This window comes from Phascolarctos cinereus, unplaced genomic scaffold, assembly GCF_003287225.1.
Source record: "Phascolarctos cinereus isolate Bilbo 61053 unplaced genomic scaffold, phaCin_HiC Scaffold_3;HRSCAF=262, whole genome shotgun sequence".
Lineage (NCBI taxonomy): Eukaryota > Metazoa > Chordata > Mammalia > Diprotodontia > Phascolarctidae > Phascolarctos > Phascolarctos cinereus.
In genome coordinates this window covers 192,373,276-192,398,526 of record NW_027555736.1, presented here as the reverse complement: position 1 = coordinate 192,398,526, position 25,251 = coordinate 192,373,276, and the positions used below count along the sequence as shown (strand labels likewise).

At 35.7% G+C, this 25,251-nt stretch overlaps 1 protein-coding gene across 1 annotated transcript in view; it reads left to right on the top strand.

Moving 5' to 3' along the window:
• NPAS3 (neuronal PAS domain protein 3) overlaps positions 1–25,251 on the top strand; it is a 1,126,677-nt gene that overhangs the window by 130,849 nt on the left and 970,577 nt on the right. Inside the window, 1 exon segment of the mRNA XM_078151394.1 lies at positions 1,223–1,312. Within this exon segment, the coding sequence (XP_078007520.1) occupies positions 1,223–1,312 (90 nt within the window).

The window sequence follows — 25,251 nt, the reverse complement described above, 5'->3', positions numbered from 1 at the left end:
TGTCTATATAAAAATCAACCTGCTTCTTTATTGCAGAATTTGGCCATCAGTTCATTACCTTATCTGAGTTTATGTGGAACAGTTTTATACTATAACATGTTTGAACTCATAATTAAGGAGTTATTAAAGTATAAATTGTATTAAGAAAAATTTTACATGCCAGATGAGCTTTTCTGATGTAGCGACATTTGAGTTTAGCGCTTGGTACCCTCATTCATAATGTATATTAACTAAATTACTTTACATTCCTTTTCAAAATAGAATATTTGGGAATATTCAAATAAACCTCTTTTACTACTCCCAAAAGCTAGGGTTTCTTTTTGGGGAAGAAAAGATCATATAACTGCTTTTTATTCTTTCTTTGCTTCCCTACTTCAGTCCCTTTCTTCCTTCCTCCCTCCCTCCCTCCCTCTTTCCCTCTTTTCCTTTCTTCCTTCCTTCCTCCCTTCTTTCTTTCCTCTCTTCCTCCTTTCCTCCCTTCTCTCTCTTTTTTCTGCATTCTTATATCTCAGAAACTTTGCAAATAAATGTCTGGGCTTTCTTTGCATGAGAATGAGAACACTATGCAATTTACTGTTTTCCTTAGAGCCGAATGCAGTGCCCAGTTGTGGCAATTGACTGTTCTCAAGTGCCAAGTAATATTTAATACTCTCTTTTATTCCCTTTAGATGGTCTCTATTTTAATACCTAACTTCTATTTTTTATCGTGTTTCATCTTGCAAGCTACCTTCAATCCTATTTGGAAGCAGGCCCAATATAAATATGACATAAATAAGTTAAACTCCAAGAGATACTGACTCGCCTCCCATTTTACTGCTAGATTATAATCACCCGGATAGAGTGATGTACTCTTGAATTCATGACAAATTGGTAACTACTAAAGCACTAAAGACATTGGTTTTAAGACATAATTTGGATAGTAATCTCTTGAATGGTGTAAATTGCTAATTAAGTTTTGGGCCATATAATTTTTTTTTTTACTTCTTTCACTGGTACAATTTTGAGACACAAAGAAATTGATTTTTATGGAAAACTGAAAAAGTACACATTTCTAAAGGTGGAAGTTTCTTTTCTTGGGTGTATGTACACATTGCAATTTTGTGTAGAGCTCAAAACCATACAGAAGCAAAATATATTAAATTTCAACATACTTATTGTCCTGCATTCCAGTTGACTGTAGAGAATCTCTAGTCATGTCTATCTGTTTTTGATACCTCTACAGAATAACTGTCCAGCATCCTCTGCCCAACCAATCAGAATGTAGGAAAATCTACAGATATGACGGCATCTACTGTGAATCTACCTACCAGAAGTATGTTGAAATCTTTGTGAGTCTTTCCTCTGGCTCGTGCATCAGTACTTGTGGTTGCCAGCTATTCAAAAATATACATGTATTGAAACCTTATTTTTCTCTGATTAAATGGGAAAAAGACAAATCAAAGAAAAAAGTACCTCTAAAACCAAGATAGAAAAAAATGTTAATTCTTTTGAAATTGTGCTAAAAGTTTTTTTTTTAAATGACTTTATTAAAGCTCTTAGGTAAGCTGCTGTATATTGCAATAAACAAGTACTTATATGCAAGAAAATCTAGGCAAAATACAGTGCACAGGTGCTTCGCATCTTAGGGATTTGAAAGGTGTGTTATGTATAAATTAGCTGTCACTTTTTTTCAATCCTGTAATGGAATGATGAGTTGTAATTTGCATAATCCTTTAAGAAGTCAAATTATACTGTCATGTAGCAGACTTAACATGCTAGCTAAGATTTCATAGCTTTGCAGCTAATTAGTATGTACCTTATAGGACAGTTAAATTGAAGATGAGTCCTCTTGCTTTGCAGTCTTTTGCCTTTGTCCGTTATTTAACAGAAACTGCATTGTTAGTAGCAGGCTGTTATGAGTATTGTAGAAGAAAGTACTCTGAATAGCAGGAATAAAAGGCATTTTAATATGATATAGTTTGACTTTTATTGCCTTTGCTGTGGGAAAAGTTTTTTTTTTCCTTTTGTATAATCCAGATTAGATTCTTGAAGGCAACAATCATCTCTAATTTATCTTTGCATCCTTTCCCACAGTACTCAAGACAATATATTGGACACAGTAAATATTTGATAAATCTTGTGGAATTGACTAGAATTTAAGATGAGATTGAAATTTAGATTTTCCAGAATCATTAAGAAATACTTAAAGCCAAATGTGAACAGTTATGGTATTGACAGCTTGAAGTAGCAATGCAAACAAAATCATCATTATAATTATCACTTGCTAATTCTTAAGTTTTTATATGTCACTATTTAAATCTTCATATTCATATTAATTTGTCTGGTGCCAGAGTTTGTCTTTAAAAAGACAGATATTTTTTTCTTGAAGGATGTTTCTTTATTGATAGTTGATGTGAAGAGTTCATTTGACCAAATAGTATAATCTATTGAATTCTCATTTCCTTCCTCCTCTCCCTTTAATTACCATGTGGTTTAGAGATTTTTGTTTTTGTTTTCACTGTTGCTGTTGAGTCCTTTTAAGTAATTGGGAAACTATTGTTTCTTTGAGGGCTTTTCCTATCTCAAATGGGCATAGAATGTAATTTGAGTTATGTTGGACATAAGGGGAAAAAAAGGGCTGTTTTGCTTAGGCTTGAGAATTTCATTGTGACTTTAATAGCTCATGTACTATGAGTTTTATTTCTTGATATTCTCATGTCTAATGACCATCATTTTCTTCATTTGTAATTGATTTAAATACATTGTAAACTTCCTTCATTATATGTCTGATATATACACAGAGGTACATATATGCATATGTATGTTCATGTAAGTATGTATATGCATGTGCATGTAATGTATATTTTGTGCCTGTGTTCATATACATATACAAATACCCATGTGTATATATGTATATGTATGCATGTGTGTGTATGTATGTGTGTGTGTGTATATATGTATGTATGTATGTATATGTATAAAATCTCTTCATTAGCTCTCAGTTGCTCTTCATTCATTCTTTAGCTGCCATTCAGTGCATGTATTTGGAGTAGTTGTTCATGTCTGAGTACAGGTCTTTTGTGGACAATTTTAGTTGTTGTGAACTGTGTTCATTTGCAAACTAGCTTCCCAGATCTGTCATTTCTTCAGGCCTGGAGGTTGAGCTTTGGTCATTAGGTGTCAGTGGCTTAGTCAGGATTGCCAGGACCTGGCTACAACTGGGGATGGCTTCACTTTTAACCCTGGGGATCATCTCTAGGGATTATTCCTCAGGAACAGTATTCTTTGTAGTCAAAGTAGACACAGTAAGGTAGCACAGCTGTGACTGCCAGGGATGAGAGTCTTTGGGGGGATATTCATAACAAGGAAATATTGGCAAATAAATGATGAAGAAGGGGAGAAAATCCCCAAGATGTTAAATCAGAGCACTGTCACTGGGATGATTAATAGTGTTGAGTGTTTTCGTGATTCTGCTTATCTGAATTGTCTTGAAACTATAGTGTACACTTAATGATTCTTATAAAAAGCGTGTGGTTAATTGAGCATATGAAAGAAAATAGGTATTGAATTAAGATGTGTGTGTGTGTATGTGTGTGTGTGTGTGTGTGTGTGTGTGTGCACGTGTGTGTGTAAAGTAGAGCCATTTACCTGGCTTAGACATCTTCTTATGAGAAATTTGGTATTGATAAATACCTTATCTAGAGGTGGTTATTATAATTATTGTAGTTATTGTTATTATTACTGTTGCTAAGTGTTTTATATTGCTCCTTTTACCACAGGACTAAAAGTATTTTATAAAATAGATAGTTATCTTTATAGAACCCTTGGGAATAGCATGTTACAAATAAGAGTGAAAGAGTAATAAACTCCCAGATCCCAATCTCCAAAACCATAAATCAGCCCAACAAAATCCCAACAGCCATAGGCCAGACTACCACCAAAGAGAACACCCATGGTTATCACAGAAAGTTCTCACCCAGTTTCTCCCAGGCATTATAGTGAAAATAGAGAAGGACCTATGATGGTCCTTCCTTTGTGTCAAGCAAATTATTGGTGTTACTGTCCTATAGCTGGTTCACACTTTACCCTCAAACACTTTTTACTCCTTTTGTAACAAAAGAAAGATTCTATTCCAGTCATATGACCTGTTACATATAGAATTCAGTGTTCACATAATTATAAATTCTTAAAATTATTGTGCAAATTTCATTTCAGTGGCAGTGAAATTTTACAACTAACAAAATAAGCCATCATTGTTTTATTGTTTCAGAATATTGTAAATGCTATAATTAGATACCATTTAAAACCATTTTAAAAAACTTCCATTTGTGATCTTAGACTTTCTCACATGGGCAGAATTGTTATGCTTACAAAATACCATAAATTTATTTTAAACTAAAATATCATTCAGCGATTGAGTTAAGATACTATCTATCTACTACTAACTCTATGTACTCATCTCTATTTTTCCCTAATGTTTATGTCAGGACTTTAGTGGCACAGTTTCATACAGAGATTTTTTGTTGGACAAGAGAATAAAAGAATAAAGGATTATCAGCTTTTCATTACATACTAACAAAACAGATTTAAAAAATAATGACTTCTTTTTGATATATTACATTCTTTGTACACACTAATTTATACTCCATTTATATTTGCCTAAATTAATGAACAATTATTGAGTGTCAGTTCTGGGGGAAGGGGAGCAATGACAAACTGGAGACTAGAAAATAAGGAGAAGATATTGTCACTGCTTTTAAATATCCTACAATGTAGGTTTATGGAAAATAAACTATCAGTCACTTAGCATCTATCAAGTGTCATATATGTTCCAGGCAAGGTATTAGGCATTGGAGATACAAAGGAAAGTCAAAAGACAGTCCCTGCTCTCAAGAAACTATAGTGAAATCACAAACATATGCAATATTCAGTCTAAACTAATATATGTGTATATACATGCATGGCAACAGTGAGATTAAGCTCTTAATTTCTTGAATAACAAGTGGCACTTTTCAACTAAGTGAGAGAAGCTTTTATGACAAGGACATTTTGAGGAGAGGTAGTTTGGCATAATGTTAAGAGATCTGGGCTAGGAGTCAGCAGAATTACATTCTTGCTCTAGTTTTGCCACTAAGTGTCTGGGGAATGTTGAGCAAGTCACCTAATATCTCTCAACCTCAGTCACTTCATCTAAAGAAGGGAGCAGATTAAATGATTCCTAATATATCTTCCAGCCCTAAAAAAATTTTATAAATTGTAATTTAAAGACAGATAATTATTAAACTTAATGGTCAGAGGAAAAAGATTGCATAAAGCATGTGGAAAGGAAGATACACAATAGGTGAAAAGATTGATCTTAAATATTGAGCAGTGAGAGTTTTAATAATGGAGTAATGGAAGTAAGTGTTTAATAAAAGCCTGTTGATTGACTAGGTAAAAAGTTGTGAAAAGTTCTTAAAGCTGATGGCCAAAATGTAGATTAAATTCAGAATTCTGATTGGAAATACATGATGGCGAAGCTTAGCGATTATCTGGCTCCCAATCACTTAATTTTACAGGTGAAGGAACTGAGGCCAGTTGAGGAGAAGTGACTCGCCCGGGATCACAGAAGTAGTAAACTAGAGAGCCAATACCCAGGTCATTGGACTCCATGTCTCGTGTACTTTCAACTTATATCATGGCTCTCTCTTAGTAGGGAGTTAGAAAAAAACCCTGAGAAATCATGAAGACATCATTTAAGAAGGATTGTTTATGTCGCAATTTATAAAAAAAAATGTGGAGATGAGTTAGGGACCTATATATATACACACACATATATATGTATTATATATACACACATACACACTTATATATGTATGCATGCATATATGCATGCATGTATATATAAACACACACGAAAAATACACATACATACACACATGCATATATACGAATAAAATTGTACACATGTATATATACACAATGGACACATCTGTGATATACACATGTATGTGCACACACATGTGTGTATGTGTGTGTGTATACACACATCTATAGCAGGTCTAACATTAGACAAAATTATGAGGTTTTCCTTTGCCTCCCCCCATTAGATCCCCTTTTATCACTCCTTAATTTCTTCAAACACCTCACTTCTTCCTCAGACTAAAACCATCTAGGTGGTATAGTAGATGGAGCACTGGACCTCAAATCAGGAAGACCTGAGTTCAAATCCAGTTTCAGATACTAACTAGCCATGTGATCCTGGATAACTCATTTAACATCTATTTGCCTTTTCTTCCTCATCTTTTTCCTTTTCTTCTGGTACCACTTATGTCACACTAGATGGGCAGCATTTTTGAATGCCTAATTAGTAGTAACTAGCCTTCACCTAGAGAAAGAATTTAGTTATAGGAAGGTAAAGGAAGAATTATAGTAAAAAATATAAATGAGGCAACAAGATTTGATTGAATGATGAAACAAACAAAAGTCTGAGTTGAAGGAGGAAGAGGATTTTTAAGAGGATAATGATGGCAGTATAGGGCAAGCCAAAAAAAGGGCCAGGGCCAGTGGATAATAAGAAGTTGAAGACAGGTAATAAGCTAAGGAGACAGACAGTAGTGTTGAATAAAAAAGAGGGGTCAAGGTGGATGCATTTGCACTATTGAATTCATTCGAGGGTTACTTTAGCCTGATCTGATTGATTGATGGTTATGCTGTAGGCTTCTTATCCAAATTGGAGTAATTTATGCCTGTTGTGTTTTAGATCAGTAAATAGCCAAGTATCCAGAGAGAGAGAAATACATAATGAACTTGAGAAAGAACTCTAAATGAATCTGTATGTTAAATAGATAACCAAACTTTGCAGCAAGAAATGCTTCAAGCATTTCAATATCTAATTTAATTCTTGTTTGCTAGTGATGTCTTTGAGGCTTTCAGAGTGGTTTTTCCTAGTTTATTTCTGTACATTCTAGTGTCACAGAAGATATTTTGACCAGAAATTACTGAGAGTTGGGGGGTTGTTGTAACTCAGGTTCCATGGGTGTCTCCAAAGTTAATCATTTAGGTTTATGTTCAGAGTCACTTGAACATGATGTCATCCCTTATTCTTCTTTATTTATAAACTCCTTTTTATTCTACTTCAGCTAGAATTAACATATTCTGTACTACGAAATCAGTTTTTTATTTTAAAATTGGTTTATTTGAAACTTTTTATCAATTGATGAATTGTGTTTACTTGGTTAATATGTAACTGAAGACTGATATCACTCAATAAGTGATGTTCTAGGCTATGAGAGTCTCCTTTCCTCCATTTCTTCCCACAGCTACTGAAATTCTACAGAAAAATATATCAGAAATATATATGAGCAGGCATAGACAATATAGTTCAGTGAGAAAATGAATTAACCGGTTTCACATTTTCATTTTAAAATAAAATGAATATTCAGTATTTTTGAAGAATAAATTATTAGCAAAACATCTTCAGTTTAACACTGTATGAGGTCTTTGGGAAATTGGGCAGCATAAAAAAATGAAGGTCAAGGTAAGAACAACAGAGCCACAGAAAACCTTTTGTAGTCAAAAAGCAAAAGATGCTGTTAAATGACCATTTAAAATTGCTAACAGATAATTTCAGAAAGACAATAGCAAATGTTATTTGCTATTGTTAACTTGTATTACATAAGGAAGAGATATAATATGATACAATATATAAGCCAGAAATTAAATTATTGTTGTTCCATTTGGGGAACAGCTTCTTAATCTCTGAGTTGAGTTTCTAAAATACTCTTTTGTGAAGTGATGGACTTTAATAATAAATTGTGAGTGAGTGTCTCAATCTTTGGATACCAAGGACATTTTGTTTGGGAGATTCCAATTTTCATTCTAGAATCAGCATTAGTAGCATTATTCAAAGGAAACAATAAATAAATTTCAATTCTCAGATGACTTTGGGTGAACACCTTTATTGCTCTTTCATTGAATTGGCATCTGTAAAATGGGAATAATAAATTCTTCCCTAAAGAGATTGATTATCTGATGACAGTGGAGATAGATGATGAAGCCATTCCAGTTATATAAAAGAAAGGAAATTTTAGCCATCAGAGATATAGTTATTGTTTTTATTTGTATTAGTACTCTTAATTTCAATTTAATTGGTAATGGGAGAGAAAAAATTCATTTTCATACTGTTAGTTTAGAACCTCACTTAAGACATGTATTTGAAGATGTAAAAATTGATTTGTATTCAGGGACTCTCCTATGAGAAATTGTATTTTTATACCTTGAAAAAGGAAACTTGAGATGAGGATTTGCTTCAAATTTAGGACAAGGTTAAATATAACTTGATTTATGACAAGTGCTTGGAAATAGTGTGAAAGTGTTATTTGTATGCAAAGGCTTCTAGCCTGGATTGTTGATAAAAAGGCTGCACATGTAATGCTCATCCAACACAAAAATATATCAGACCTTCCCCTTTATGATGAGAAAATAGATTATTTTCCCATAGTACAGCTACCAAATAAAATTACTTGGTTAACACCAAAGGGAAGATCGTTATTTCATTCTTTATTCTTCCATTCCCTGCACTGTGTAATATTAATTAGGTAAACTTATTTTTTGTTTGTTTATTTTTGCCATTATAGCTATGGGTTGATTGGTTTACACAGTGTTTTCAGTAAATTATATTGGGTCTGTGGGGAATGAGTCACAGTGTTAGCACGTAGTAAATTATCTAAATACTGTTTTGAATTGAATGAGATGATATCTCAGTTATCTTCTAAGGGTGGGCACTCAGAAAATTTTGGTTAAATGACCCATATTATACACTGATATTAAAGCTTCACTTCTGCAACTTTAAGCTTCTCAAGTGCAGGAGCTATTTCTTCTATGTTTATATAATAAATAAATGAATGAATGTTTCTCCTCCGAACATGAGTAGTATTCTTGTTATTCCAACTTATAAGTCAGCAAAGACATGTAAGTCCCTAAGTTCAGCTCATATGGAAAACAGAAGTTGTACAAGAATGACTTTAACAATGAAGCACACTTGACTGAACTGGATAAAAACAGCTGCCAACAATTAAAGTTGGCTTTGGTCTCTAAAAACATGATAGATCTTTATAATGAAAAATGTAAATCATGAATGTATAACTATAAGGGAAGTTAAAGATCATTTACTATAACCAAGTAGGTTTATCAGTGAGGAAACTAAGAGGTTAGCTTATTTGCTCAAATTCATATACAGTTAGTGGCAGAGCCAAGATGTGAACCAAGTCTCCTGAGGGCCCTTTCCCTCTTCTTTTTAATTTTTTTGTTTTTGGAGGCAAGCAGGGTTAAGTGACTTGCCCAGGGTCACAGAGCTAATTAGTGGCTGAGGCCAGATTTGAACTCAGGTCCTCCTGACTCCAGGGCATATACTGTATCCACTTACCTAGCTGCCCCTCCTGTTATTATTATTGGGTTTTTTTTTAGGCAATTGGGGTTAAATGACTTGCCCCGGGTCACACAGCTAGTAAGTGTCAAATGCTTGGTGTGAGGTCAGCTTTGAACTCAGGTCCTCCTTACTTCTATCCACTGATCCACCTAGCTGCTCCTCCCTCCCATTATTTTAAAAGAAAATTTGCCCTTAACTTCACAAACATCAAAGATAAACATTTCCATCTACAAAGACTATGAAAGAGGACTGGATATGAAACTATGTACTACATATGTATCTACTACATGTACCTTTTTAAAATTTTAATTCACCATGGTGATGCTCAGTATGGAGGGCTTAGAATTGCCATTGAAAGAAATGACTGAATCATTTTAGAATTTCATTCTGTGGTCAGTGTGCCAAAGGAATCTTGTCCTGGGTTCTTCTCTCTCTGGAAGAGTAGAGGTTTATGATTTGCAGGATCCCTTTGAAGATTTTTTTTGAAACCAGAGACTTGAGAGTTACAGTGGTAGTCATCCTACCATTCCCTCTTATTTGAAAGTTAATATTTGTATGGAATACTATTGTGCTAGAAGAAATGATGAGCAGGATACTCTCAGAAAAACCTTGAAAGATTTACATGAACTGATGCAAAGTGAAATGAGCATAACAAGGAAAACATTGTATATAGCAACAGCAACATTGTAGGATGAACAACTATGAATGACTTAGCTATTCTCAGCAATACAATGGTCCAGGACAAAAATAAAAAGTTAATATTAAACTCCCCCCCCCCCCCCACTGTAGCCACTTAATTTATAACCTTTTTGACTTTGGACAAGTAGCTTGACCTCTCTTGGCCTGAGTGTTCTAATCTGTAAAATCAGGAAATTAGACTGAAGATTTATGGTCCTTTCTTGCTTTAAGCATATGTACTGACTAAGATGGACCTATGTGTCTCAACACCTTCTAGTAGTTCTTAGGAAACACAGAATACTCCAGTTGTTGCTTTTTTCTCTCCAGCCTTCTACAAGCTGCCATAACATCCCCCCCCATTAGGGTTCCTCAAAGTGGATCAGAGCCAACTGTATGCTTTGCCCTCAAGGCTTGAGGATGCCTACAGAATTTCTGATGATTCTTAGATTTGCTCTCTCTCCCCACCAAACCCACTCACAGAACTGAACTGGGAGTGGAAAAAATCAAGTTAGCTTAGCACAGGCAGGCACAAAACTCTCCTATTTGCTGAAGGCACCATCTAGATCTCTGGACTAAAAGCACATTTTACAGTAATTACAGTAGGATCTTTACTTGCTTCCAGGAGAAGCAGTAAGCTTTTATAGTCACGGAATCATTGCTTGATTACTTGCAAGGCAAAGACCTAGGGAAAATAGGAAGAAGCCTTTCTTATCTGATTCATATCACTGATTATGTGCGTAGAGGAGGATGGGACAGCTTCTCTACATGGCCTAAGCTTTGCCTTAATATCAGTGATAACTGTACTACTGACATCATCAACTAAAGGCAGCGATTCAGAGAAACATCCATGGGGGTAGGAGGAAAGGGAAGAAGCACATCCCTGAGCTGTTGTAAAATTCATGATCAGTAAATTCATCTGATAGCAAGATTGTTTACCCATGCCTTGCTGAAGGCTTCTTGCTCACGACCAGTGACAATTTATGTCAGGCTACTAGTAATAAAGAATGTTGATTGTGTATGTGTGTGCGTGTGTGTGCGTGCATGTGGTATTTGTGAAGTACCTCAAGAAAGGGAGGGCTGAGCAAAAAAAAAAATATGAACTGTTCAATTTTAAGTAAAAAGGTGAGAGATTGATTGAACGTTAGCATTATCAATACTATACTATAGGTAATTTTATTACCTTTTTTGTTTTTTTTAAATAATCTATTAGTAAAGAAATTAGAGCACAGTATAGCAGTTATATCTGTTTGCTTGTAACTGAACTTCTATGATGTTTTAACTTTTATCTTCCCTTCTGCAATGCCTTTTACAAGTCTTTGTTTAAACTTTTTTCTGTAGGCCTTCAATATTTACCTTCACATATATTTTATCTCTAGTCTCAAGTGTTCCTTTTCTTTGGCATATCCTATAAACAACTGCTGAAATAATCATACCCATGTGCAAGTCTAACTAGGAAATTTCACTACTTCAGTATCTTTGTATGAACTATATGGACTCATAAACCTGACATTTAAGAACTTCTGCAATCTTAGACTTCTTTCCCTTTTAACCAATCACCAGGACCTATTCAGAATAGGAATCTTTCATTATGATCCACTGGTGCATTCTGTCTTCTCACCGAGAACAGGTACCTGTCACTCCATATCTTTAGAGATCCTTCAGTCTATACCTTCCATACTTTTTCCTCACTACCTTTCTTACTACCCCTCCCCCCTACCCCACTACCTGGGAAATGAATCTGTTCACTTTTGGAACTCTGTCCTGGGACTGATCTGTTTTGATTAACTGGCAAGTGAGTATAAGCTCACCTTAACTCATTAATCTAGCTGGCTTTACATCTTGTCCAACAATCTACCAGGACACCCCCAAACGTACCCAGGATTGCCATCTCTTTTGCTGCCATACCTGTAATTACTTCTGACTTTTGCATCTCTTCCTTTTATTCAAGAATCTTATATCTAAGCATTCAGGTAGGCAATTTTCCATGCCATAAAAGCATTTTTTCACATTTCTGCCTATGAAAATCTTCTACCATCAAAGCCTATTTCAAGGAACACATCCACCATAACATCTTCCATTACATCTTCCTTGGCATCTTTGAATGAAAGTAATTTCTCACACTTAAAATTTCTAGTAGCACTTTGTCAAGACCTCTCTTTTGGACATATACCATTTGCCCTTATATTACATTTATGTATTTTATCTTATCTCTTACTAGACTGTAAACTCCTTGAAGGCAGGTGCTATTTTTTTTTATCTTCATATCTTAAAGGCCTAAATATAGTGCCTTGCACATAGTAGATATTTAATAACTGTTTCTTGAATCCAATTTAATTATCATCCATGAGCCTTTTTAATCCCCTTAACCAATGTATTTTATTAATCTATGAACTTTGCACAAGAGGAATAAATTTGTTCTCCTATATAGCCATTATCCTCCACTAAAGTTCTACACTAATCCCTCATTATGGTATGGAGGTGATCCTGGCTTCTCAAAGGTTATCCTAACAAAACATAAGCTCTGGCAGGTCCTGCCAACCTGGAAAAACTTAGAATATAGATCCAGCAAAAGACTGTATATCTGTCATATGACGACCAACTCAGCTAAATCAGTGGGGCATGGATGCTGCATCTTTTCCCCACTTGTGCTATGTCTAAAATGGAAGTCATGATCATTCTACAAAAACTGTCCCCCTATTTCAAATTCCGTATTTCTATTGATGTGCCATTATTTCATTAGACATTCAAGTGTTAGCTTCTTTAGTTCTTCCACCTGAAGAATCAATCTTCAAAGTTATATCTGTTCAAAGGATTGTAGGATCATAGATTCAGAGCTGGAACTTCAATAACATCTTCTGGATATGAATTTTCATTTTATTTTCCCTTCCAACACCATATCCTAAATATTTATCCCCCTGTGACAGTATTATTGCAGTGCCCTCTTAAGTGATCACCCCTTAGAAGAATCTGGCTTAATGAATTCAGATTAATCTTCCTAAAACACAACTTTCATCCTATCATTCTCCTTATCAACAACCTTTAGTGGGCTACATTTTCAACAGGATGACCTCTAAACTTGGTTGAATATATAAGATTGAACTCAGCATTGCTCAATGCTACAACGACAATTAAAGACAAGTTTTTTTTTTAACTTGAGATCCAAATTCCTGATGTCATGACTTTGATCCCAGCATTTGCTCAGCTTTGAATTCTCTTTGGTATCCTTACCACACTTACCTGAAGGGTAACAGTACTTACTTGCTTCCTCATCCCTGGTTGGCATGACTTCTATATTATTATAATATATTTAAATTCCATTCAGGTATTTGAATATATAAAACATTGCCATGATTAGTCTTCCATGGATATAGATCTCATTTCTTTGACTATGTCATATATTTATGTACGTGGGGTTAATTGTACCCAGACGTTAAGTCCAGTGTGATCTCCTCCTTGAAGCCTTTGATGACCACTGTAAACCATGATAATCTTTCCCTATTCTAAATACTAAACACGTATACTTTCCATATCACTATGTCACATATATATTTAAAATTTTTGTCTTCATATTTTCATATATATGCACAGCATATATATATATATATCATGTATGTGTGTCTATTTATACACATATACACATATATATGTACATACATGTATAAAAAGGGTAGGGAGAAGTGATGTAGGATTCTCTCTCTCTCGGTTTTCAGAACATACTGAGGTTAGGCTTCAAAATCAGGGTGAAAGTCAGAGGTTCCAACACATAATAAAGTACTAGATTAGAGGGTGAATTTACTAGGGGAAGTCTATTCCATATCTAGTAATTTGGGGGAGAGGCTGTGTCCCTTAAGAGAAGCCTGAGAAATGACTATAAAAATGAGCTGGAGTCCAGGCTGAGCCTTTCACAAGGCAACCCAGGTAAAGAGGACATGTGGCCCCTATATGTCAGAGGAATTCACATTAATTCAGCACATATTCATCAAGCACCTGCCAAATGCAAAACACTATGTGATATCATGATATGAAAGGACATAATCTTTATCCTTAAAGGAGTTTATAATTTCTTAGGGGAGAATTAGCTTATATACATATACATATACATATACATATACATATACATATACATATACATATACATACACATATACATATACATATACATACACATATACATATACATATACATACATACACATACACATACACATCACACATACACATACATACACATACATACACATAACACATATCATACACTACACATACACATACACATATACATATACATATACATATATACATACACATACACATACACATACACATACATATATATATATATATATATATATATATATGTTCTTTCTGTATAGTCTTTGGGGGGTTACATTGGATGAACCAGTTTGAGAATGTTGTGAATGTTTTGAGTGAGTCACCAAGGTTTGTGGGTAGGTTGGGTGTCTGTTTCTCATTTGATGGGGAAATTTATCATGGGAGGAATGAGTAACCACAGTAGCTTTCTGAAGGACTTCCTACCATTGCTTGGCATGGCTCACACATTATTATAATACTTTCAAATTTTCAAATCTCTTTGAGCATTCTAATATACTATATTGATTATATTATAAGTTTTTCATGGGCAGGAACAATATTTAGTATTTCTTTTTATCTTCTACAATGCCTAGAATTGTGCTGAACATGTAGCAAATTTTCAATAAATATTTCTTCTTTACATGCATGGTATATATACATGTGGTCACCCACCCCACCTAGAATGGAGGCTCCTTGAGGGTAACAACTTTGACATTTTTGTCTTTGTATCCCCAATACCTAGTGCAGTGCCTATCACTTAGTAAACAATTAAGAAGTGCTTTCTGATTGTTTGATGAAGGATCAAATTTACCCTTCAACCATCCACATTCAGTATCTCTTAACTCCTATGTCTGTGGGGGTTAGCATGAGCAAATATTCATAGGATCGTAGAATTTGGGCTTGAAGGGAACTTAGAGGTTATCTGGCCTAGTTCCTTCATGTTACATCAATCGATCAATAAATATTTATTAAACACCTACTATGTGCGAGGCACTGTGCTAAGTGTTATGGATACAAAAAAAGTGGAAAGACTGTCTCTGCCCTCAAGAAGCTTATATTCTAAAGGGGGAGACAACATGCAAACAAAGACAAAGAAAGCTATATACAAGATAAATAGTAAGTAATCAAGAGGAGGAAGGCACTAGAATTAAGAGAGATTAAAGAAGAAATCCTCTAGAAGGTGGGATTTTAGTTAGGACATAAAGGAAGCCAGGGAGGTCAGTATTTGGAGCAGAGGAGGGAGAGCATTTCCGGTATGAGGGATGCCCAGAGCCTAGAGTTGAAGTATCTGGCTCATGGAACAGCTAGGAGGCCAGTGTTCTTGGATCAAAGAATACGTGCTGGGGAGTATGATGTAAGAAGACTGGAAAGGTAGGAAGGGGCTATGTCATGAAAGGCTCTGAATGCCATGCAATTTTATATTTGCTGCTGGAGGCATTAGGAAGCTGCTGGAAGTTATTGAGTAGGGGGTTGACATGATCAAGCCTGGGTTCTAGAAAAATCATTTTAATGGTTGAATGGAGGATATATTAGAGTAGGGAGAGACTTGAGTCAGGCAGACCTACCAGCAGGCTATCATAATCATCAAGATATGAGGTGAGGAGGGCCTGCAGTAGAGTAATGACAGTGTCAGAGGAGAGAAGGTGACATATTTGAGAGATTTTGTAAAGTTAAAATCAGCAGGCCTTAGCAACAGTTTAGATATGGGGAACAGTGAGAGATAGTGAGGAATTTAGGATAACTCCTAGGTTAAGAGTCTGAGGGACTGGGAGGATGGTGTTGCTCTCTACAGTAATAGGAAAGGTAGGAGTGAGGGTAGTTTAGAGGGAAAAATAATGAGTTCTGTTTTGAACATATTGAGTATAAGATTGTCTACTGGACATCCGTTCGGGATGACTGAAAGGCAGTTGGACATGTGAGATTGGAGGAACAGAGGATTAGAGAGGATAAATGACTTATCTAACATCACAGAAGTAGTGAGTGGCAGGCCTGGGATTAGAACTCAGGTCTTGTGACCAAAGTTCAGCACTGTTTTCACTATTGACACAAAGCTCTTAATCTCCTTATGTATTATATATGGAAAAATAGAGAACCATACTAAAGCTTGCTCATGCATCATAGTGTTTTGTGTACAACATAGGAAAGATGTATAAAATTCAGTCTGTTTACCTTCCCTTTTTTTATACAGATGGTCAGCCTCCATTCCAGGTGTCTCTTATTGACAAGTTAGCAAACTGTGCTCAAGATCATCTAGAGCATAAAATGAGCACCATTCCTTGTTACTATTTTTTTGAGCTTAAAATTTTGAATGTGTATTAAGACGAGAAAAACAAATTCTCAGGGCAGATAGGACTTGTCCCTGTTGCATAAAAGCAGTGAGATCACATCAAGAACGGAGCATTATTTTTTTGCCCCAACACAGGAAATGACTGTTTTTCACCCTTCATGTTTATAGTTTCAAGACCTAATATCTCTCATCCTCTTATTTTTGGTGGTGGTTCTTCTTTTGGCTTCTCTTATTGTCAGTAGGCTGTTTGGCCTTTAAACCAAGGAAGGAGTGAATTGCTCCCATGGAGCTCACACAAACACCTGGGTGTCAGAGGTACTTTGAAGAATAAAACTTAATGTTCTTTCTATGTGCCTATTGCTGCAAAGACACACTCAATTTCTGTCTTAGCCTGCTAAGGCTGATCCCATCCTCTGCATCCTAGATAGCAATGCAAACAGAGGCTGTTGATGAGTAACAGGTAAATATTGAATGGTGAAGCCCTTTGATTAACTTTGTGGATCATTATTTGGAAAGAGTGTTCAAGAGCAACAGATCTATCACTCAGAAACACTACCATCAAGCTTCATGACTTGGTGGTCAGCACATAGAATTGGCTGCCAGAAATCTCAGCATGTATTCCTGGCTCCCTTCCTGGTGATGTCAGCCCAGTCACTTTGCTTCCCTGTGAGCTCAATGGACACTATGCTTGTTTGACACAGTATGGCTACAAGAGGTTGATGAGTGTAAAGAATAAATACAAATATATCTCTGTTATATATTAAAAAGGAAAGTATTCTGTAATGGAACACAGATGTTAGTGGGTATTTATAATATGGACTACCCTTCTGCTTATGTCCCTTTAAAACAGCGGTTTAGCAACCTATTACTAATATGGAATTTGGGACTCCATGGCAGACAGAGTTTGTTATTTGGGTTTCATTAATTTATGACAGAAAGGATTTTTCCATTCTCCCAGTCCTCAACTATACCACCTTCAGTTTTAAGGACATAACTAAATTCATTGGACACATTAATCCAGATAAATTGGTACAGTCAATGTAAGGTATTATGCATAATCTGATTCAAGCACTGAGCCAGAGACTGCTGATCCCTGATATTATCATCATCATCATCATTATAAACAATTCTTATTTACTGAGCGACTACTTGGTTTAAATGAAATAGTTAGAAAAAGATTGCATGGAAGTGAATCAGAGGACAGTCCTTGGTTCCCAAGAAGCATATGTAGTAACAACATAAATTTAGTGACAAAAAGATGGATAAGGAATGGTGTGTCTGTATTTTGTAGAGAGAGAAAATGCATCAATCTTCCTTCCTTCTGCCTTGAATGTCTAAAAAATTTAGACATTCTTAGACTTTGCTTGAGGATCTCAGTAACTCAGTGTTGTGAGGGAAAATGAGAGGAAGCAAATCAGCCTCTATCTTAAACACTTTCAGCATTAGGTAGAATGGGCATTTTAGGCTGTATTTCCATATGTGGTTAATAAACAAAACTAGCTCCCATCCAGACTGTTTACTTACAATACATTATTATTGTCACCATTATTTTCCTTAAGTAGGTTCTGTATTCTCCCTCTCTCCCTCCTTCCCTCTCTCTCTCTCTCTCTCTCTCTCTCTCTCTCTCTCTCTCTCTCCCCCCCCACCGTGTGTGTGTATGTGTGTGTGTGTGTGTGTGTGTGTGTGTGTATGTGTCTTATATTGCCAGATTATATACTAACTTGAGGAATGTTAAGCAAAGCATCTGGCCACTGAGCTTGTGTTTTCTAGCACCCTAGATGCCATGTCTTGGGGTGGCTTGATTGAATTGACTTATCACTTACTTGCCATACTAATCCAAACCTAATATCCATACTAATCCAAATTAATATGGTAATCATATGATAAAATAATTCTGAAAAGTATTTTGAATAATAAGTCTGCTATAAAGTAGTGCTAATTAGAGTTGCTTTGAAAAATATTCTCCCCCAAGACTGCTGGGTAAAAGTTGTGTTGTGTATATGTTTAAATTTAGGGGGTCTGTTTTGTTTTTCAACAAACACTGACTAAAATGAAAGAGTACTGATTTTCATGTCTTCTAATTCTGATCCCTCCTCTTATTGGTAAAGAGGACCCCAAGACCTAGAAGCAGGGAGAAGTAAATGAAAAATTGGATTCATTCATACATTCTTGGAAAAAATAATTATTGAATATAGTAAACAACTCAAAAAAGTAGACTCCAATAAGGAGTAAATTAGAACTAAGCCTTGAAACATATCTTTACATTTTATAGATATGCTAACTATGAAGACATTATACATATTGTATATACAAGTGTTCATATGCACTTTCATATATTCACTCTCAAACATACACATATAGATATCTCTTTGTAACAAGGCAAATGCTGCTTGGCATTCCTCTTAAACAGCGCAGTGGGCTAATGCAGTCCTCTCTTTCCCCAGGGGCCTAGGATCTAATTTGGATTAGGTTCCAAGTGAACATGTGTTTGGTGGTCCCAACCTAACCCTGAGTGGGTATTTCTCCACACCACAAAACTGGAACATAATTTGACATAAATCTTTGTTTAGCACTGAAATAAGAGGGGGCGTTTCAGGTCGAGGTGGAATTGGCAGGATTGTACAGAACATACTCCCATGGCCTAAAGTCTGGCTGTATTCACTACTTTCAAGACATCAGTTTTCTAGGGAGTTAGCGTTGGTGAATTCATACTCAGGACTTTTTAGTTACAGAGAATGGAACAAGAAATTCCCAAATAGTTAGATATGTTATACTTTGGCATGGATTTATTTATGGCAAATGAGAAAATGAACATTTAGCTTTTTTTTCTTGTTTTTCTTTTATAAAAATTTAATATTTTCATAGTATGAAGATGTTTCTGTACTGTTCTGCTAGTTAAAGGTGACCATAATATTTTGGATTTAATTAACGTGGAAGGAGAACACAGTGTAGTGAAGATAAATTGTAGTCTAGATATACATGGTTTACCTTTTCTTCTGATAAATCATTGAGGTATCAGCAGTTATACAGCTTTTAATTCAATTCATTAAACCAGTGTAAAGCATTTGCTCTGTGTAAGAAGCTGAGGGATGCAAAGGCAAAAAGGAAATAGTCTGTTCTCAAGGGGCTTACATCCTGCCATAGAAATGCAGGCTGTACTTTAAGGTTGTGATCTTACTATTTTGAACAGAATCTTAATTTCTAGAAAACCACATGGTATTTTTAAGATTTGGTGGGAAATGAAGCATTTTTGTGGGTCACCTTGTAAGTTTACAATATAATAGGGATGTAAGGCACCTATATGCAAGACAGATTGTGATAAGTGCATTAAAAAAGAACAAAATTGTTCTTATGGTTTACGAGAGAGAGAAAGCATTTTTGACTGGGAGAGTGGAGAAGGCTTCAGGGCAGAGGTGGCATTTGATCTGGGCACTAAAGAATTGTTAGATTTTGGAGAAAAAAAATTGAGGGGATAGAATTCTGTGAGCACAGGTACAGAAGAGGGAATGTTATTTTCTGTGTTTGAGAAATAACCAATATACAGAATAATTTTAGGGGTGGTTTGTAGCTAAAGTTAACAAAGTAGACTAAGGCAAGATTGTGAACAGTTCTGAATTTAGAACTTGCCAAGAACCAGATAGAAGCTGAATGTGAAGGGGAAAACATCTTCCTAGCAATCAGAACCATCTAACAGTGGAATAGTTTGCCTTAAGAGGTGGTAGAATCAACTTTAGTGGACATTTTAAGCAGCGGCTTGCTCACCATTTGACAAGTCTGTTTTAGTGAGGATTCCTTTTGGGTAGAAATTGTGGTGGATGGTCACAGAAGAGCCTTCCAACTCTCAGTTCTGTGATTCTGTGAGGCCTCTGAAGAGTTTGAACTTGATTCAGTGGGTGATGGTGAGACATTAAAGGGTTTTTTTGAGTAGAGGTGCACCATTATCAGAGATGAGCATCAGGAAGTGAATTTGGCAAGTGACTGGGACTGGGGAATTAATTAAAACTACCGTAGTAATCCAAGTGAAAGGTAATAGCTGCCTGAATTAATGTGGCGCCATTAAATGGAAAGGAAGAAATGAATGTGAGAAATGCGTTGGTAATTGATTAGATACTGGATGACCCAAGGATGGTTCAGTATTGAGATTTTAACCTGGGGTAAAATGCAATTCTGGTGCCTTTAATTGAAACAGGGAAGTCAAGAAGAGGAGCTAATTTGCTGGGCAAGATGATACTGGACTTTTGCCATGTCATGTTGAGGCTTCAGTGCAATATCTAGGTCAACACTTATGTAGACATGCAAAAGATATGGCCCTGAAGCTTGAGGGACACTTTGGGATTGGGGATGTTTATTTGAAAGTATTGTGCATAACAATGGAAGTTGAAACTATGGGAGTGTGTCACTTTAACAAAGAAGAAAATGTAGCTTTTATGTAAATGAAGAAGTTAGGGTTCATGTTTTATCTACTAAAATCTTCTCAATTTGGATTTAGTGAAGATCTGAAAATGATTATTTAAATTATTTAGTTTGTCTTGAGATAAACTTTTTTTTTTTTTTGCAAAGTCAAAATGATGTGGTCTTAGGTAGAAAGCATACTTTAGCATGGGAAAACTATTTAAGAATTCATTGATGAGAAAAATTCTATTTATATTACTGTGAGGTCAGTAAGACCTAAATACTATTCATAAAACTTCAAATGCTTTAATCCCATATACTTGAAATGGGAAGAAAGAGATAAGTGTGATTGATTTTTGTAGAATAATTCTGACTTGCTGACTTCCATTTTGTTATAAATTCAGTCAATTAACAGTATTTATTGTACACTAAACTCAGAATAGTAGGAAGATGTAAAGGATTTTTTGAAAGAAAATATTGTCTCTATCTTTTCCTCTAAGGGCCATATAGTTCAGATTTGGATAAAAATTTATTCATTCATTCAAAAAGCCAACATTTTTCAGGTGCCTATGAAATGCAATACAACTGTCTAGATACTGGTGAGGCATAAATATAAATAAGATGGTCTCTTCCATGCAGTAGTATAATACATTGGTAAGAATTCTTAATTTGAAATTAATGTACCTACTTTTGACCAGCACCTTTACCATTTACTAACTGTCATTTTGAATAAGGCACTTAACCTCTCTAGGCTCCTCATTTGTGAAAAATGAGGGGATTGATTGAACTTCTCAACCTCTAAAGTCCTTTCTAGCTCTAGATCTATGGTCCTATAATCCTTAGGAGCTTATTTGTTGGTAGAAGAGACACACATGAAAAATAAAAACAAGAACATTTAGTGATTTACAAGTAAAAATAAATACATCACAGAGAAAGTATAAAAGATAAATCATAATGGAGTGCATTAATCAAGAATTTCTTCCAGGTAAAGAAAGGAAGGAAAGTACATGGGATTGTGGATAATTGAGGGGGAAAGACATTCAAGGTGTGAAAATATGAGCGGAGGTGAGAGGTGGGAATGAAGGTGCCATTTTCATAGGATGGAGAGAAGTCACTACTGGGAATTAAATAGAAATGAAATAAAGAAGAGTGGGCAGTCTAATGGAGAGCATTGAAGGCCAGGAGAAGAATTTGCATTTGTCAGACTAAGTAATTAGGAGAAATTAATTTGGCATTTATTAATTGCCAGTTATTATTATTATTATTATTATTATTATTATTATGGCCGGCATTATTAAATACCAGCCTATATTAGGTACTGGAGAGAATTCAAAGAGGAAGGCAAAATATTTGTCTGAATAGTTCATTGTGGAAAGAAAACATGTACAAAAATAAACACAACTGTAAGAAGATAGTGATGATTCCTAAGAAATATGTTTAACAATATATTGTGAGAGGTCAACAGGAGAGATCACTTACACCTGAGGAAATCAAAGAAAGCTTCATGGACTGTGAAAGACTGTTAGTATTTCACCAACTAGCAATGAGAATAAGGGTTTCCAGGGTGATATACCTGCTAAATGTCCAAGGTGAGATTTGAATGCAGGTCTTCCTGACTTTTGATGTCAAGCCCAATATTCTTTCCAATCTGCCATACTGCCTGTAGATCTTCTAGTTAACCTATAAGAAATGTCTGTAGGAGGCTGGAAATGCAAATCTAATTCTTAGCAAAAAAAAGAAAAAGTCAGAGTTGGAAATTTTGATTAGGGAGTTCTATGTGAGCAAATTGGATTTTTAAGGGATAAAGCATAAAAAGAGAAGATACTCAAGGAAAAGGTTTGGAGACACATCCATTAAGGGAGGGGTGGAACAGCAGCAGAAAATAAAACCTATGAAAGGGAGAGATGAATGGATAGATAAGTAGGAGACTTCAGTGCCCAGAGAATTAGGTGCCAAAGAAATAAAAGGAGTTGAGAACATTTAGGAGAGCTGGTCAACAGTATCAGGTGTTACTGAGAGTTCAGGGTGGTGGGTGAAGATAGACTTTTTTTTTTAATGGATTTTTCAATTCAACAAACATTTATTAAATGCCTGTATGTATAAGTACAAGTAGAGGTAGCAAAATATAGTGATTAGAGTTTGGCATTTGGAGTTGGGAAGAACTGGATTTAAATCCTGCCTCTGACACACTTAGTGTCAGAGGCAGGATTTAGCATGAGCAAGACACTTAAACTCTGAGTTTTGGGTAACTTACTAAGATTCTAAGTTCTAGGTAGGTTATAAAGTGTAGGGTGAGGGAATTCCTACCCTAGTGAAATGATAGGTCTTTGTCATATTGACTTATGTATAAGGAACTGTGCTAGGCTTTGAGTATACAAGGATAAAATGAAAAGTCATCCCTTTTCTCAAGGAAACTTACATTCTGTTGGGAGATATAACAAATAAATACAACATAAATTGAAAAGACTTCTGGTAGGTAGAGGTACGTGAACTGAACCTTGAAAGAAGGTCAGGATTCTAAGGTGTAGAAATGATGGGGGAGTATGTTGCAGGCATGAGAGACAGCATGTGCAGAAGAGAAAGATGGAATGTTGACTTTGTGGGACGATAGGTAGGTCAGTTTAGCTGGATCACAGAAGGCGTGCAAGGTAGTACTGAAGAATAAGTCTGGAAAAGTACACTGGAGACAAATTGTGAAAAGATTTAAAAGCCAAGCTAGGAAATTTATATTTTATCTAAAAGGCAATAAAGAACCATTTTGGACTTTGGAGCAGAGGAGTGGTGTGGTTTCAGAAGAAGTGTTTGGCAACTATGTGCAAGATGCATTGGAGTTGGGAGATAGCAATTGGAAGACTGTTACAACAGTCCAGTTGATAGATAATGTGGGTTCAAACCAGAATGGTGTTTGTATAAATGGAGAGGAGAATGATATGAATGGAATTTTATAGCTAGAACTGACAAAGTTTAACAACTAATTGAATATAAGTTGTACTTGTTTACTTCTAAAACCATAACCCATGAGCCCACTTAACACTCACTAGACTTCATTAGCTCTTAGCGAAAACATTTACTGAAATGACACGTAAAAACAATAGCTCCAAAACATTTTCCCCCATAAATCTGGGGCATGCTATCCCACAAATACACATCATATGCATGGGCTCAACCCTTAGACCACAACAAAAGTGAGGATACATGTAAGACAAAGGCACTTCAAAACTCCTGGCAGTGCAGGGCCTAGAAGCCCTTTCTCTCTTAGCATTCTCACATAGTTTTTCTTGCATTCAATATCTTTGTGAGGCAGATTGGTCAGGTGAGTTCCTAGAATCTGCTCCTCTCTACATCTGGATCTCTTCTCTTCTGCAGTAGATCCTATTCCTTGAAGCTACTTTCTCCCTCCAGTGATTGCCTTTATATTTGTGTCTGTGTGGACACAAAGTCTCTGCTCCTCATTAGACACAACATCTCTGACCATTTCAGTAGCTTGCCTTTAAAGATACGTGGCCAGTCTTGGGAGAGGAAAGAAACGTTATTTCATCCCTCCCCACACAGGGGTTCCTTTTACAGACATTTCCTGGCTTGTAATCTCTCCCCATTATCAATCTGCTTAAATTCATCTAGGATTTAGCTATTTAAAGCCCAAGGGGCTTAGCTAATTTGTTGGCTCAGCCAATCACCTTTTTTTTCCCTTTCTTAAGTCAATGAGAGAAGTATTTGTTCCCAATACCTGTATATTATGCCTTGTTAACAAATTGAAACTTCAATATGTGTGACTACAACAACTTATCTGGGAGGAATCATATCATTCCTTGATTACGATAGTAAACTTGAAAGAATGTTAGTTCTGTCTACCTAAGTAGGGAAGAGGTATAGTTAATGAATGCTATTTTACTTTCAGATGACTGAGCATCCAAACTCTTAAAGGAAAAGTTAAATGAGGGGCAGCTAGGTGGCACAGTGGATAGAGCACTGGCCTGGATTCAGGAGGACCTGAGTTCAAATACAGCCTCAGACACATAACACTTACTAGCTGTGTGACCCTGGGCAAGTCACTTAACCCTATTGCCTAACCAGGAAAAAAAAAGGTTAAATGAGTTATAAAAGGAAATAGACAGTAAAACTATTCCAGTGGGAGACCTCAACTTTCCCCTCTCAGAACTAGATAAATCTAACTCTAACATAAATAAGAAACAAGTTAAGGAGATAAGTAGATATTTAGAAAAGTTAGATATGGACAGCTAGGTGGCGCAGTGGATAGAGCACTGGCCCTGAAGTCAGGAGGACCTGAGTTCAAATCTGGCCTTGGACCAAACACTTCACACTTACTAGCTGTGTGACCCTGGGCAATTGCCTAATCCCAATTGCCTAAAAAAAAAAAAGTAGATATGGTAGATCTCTGGAGAAAACTGAATGG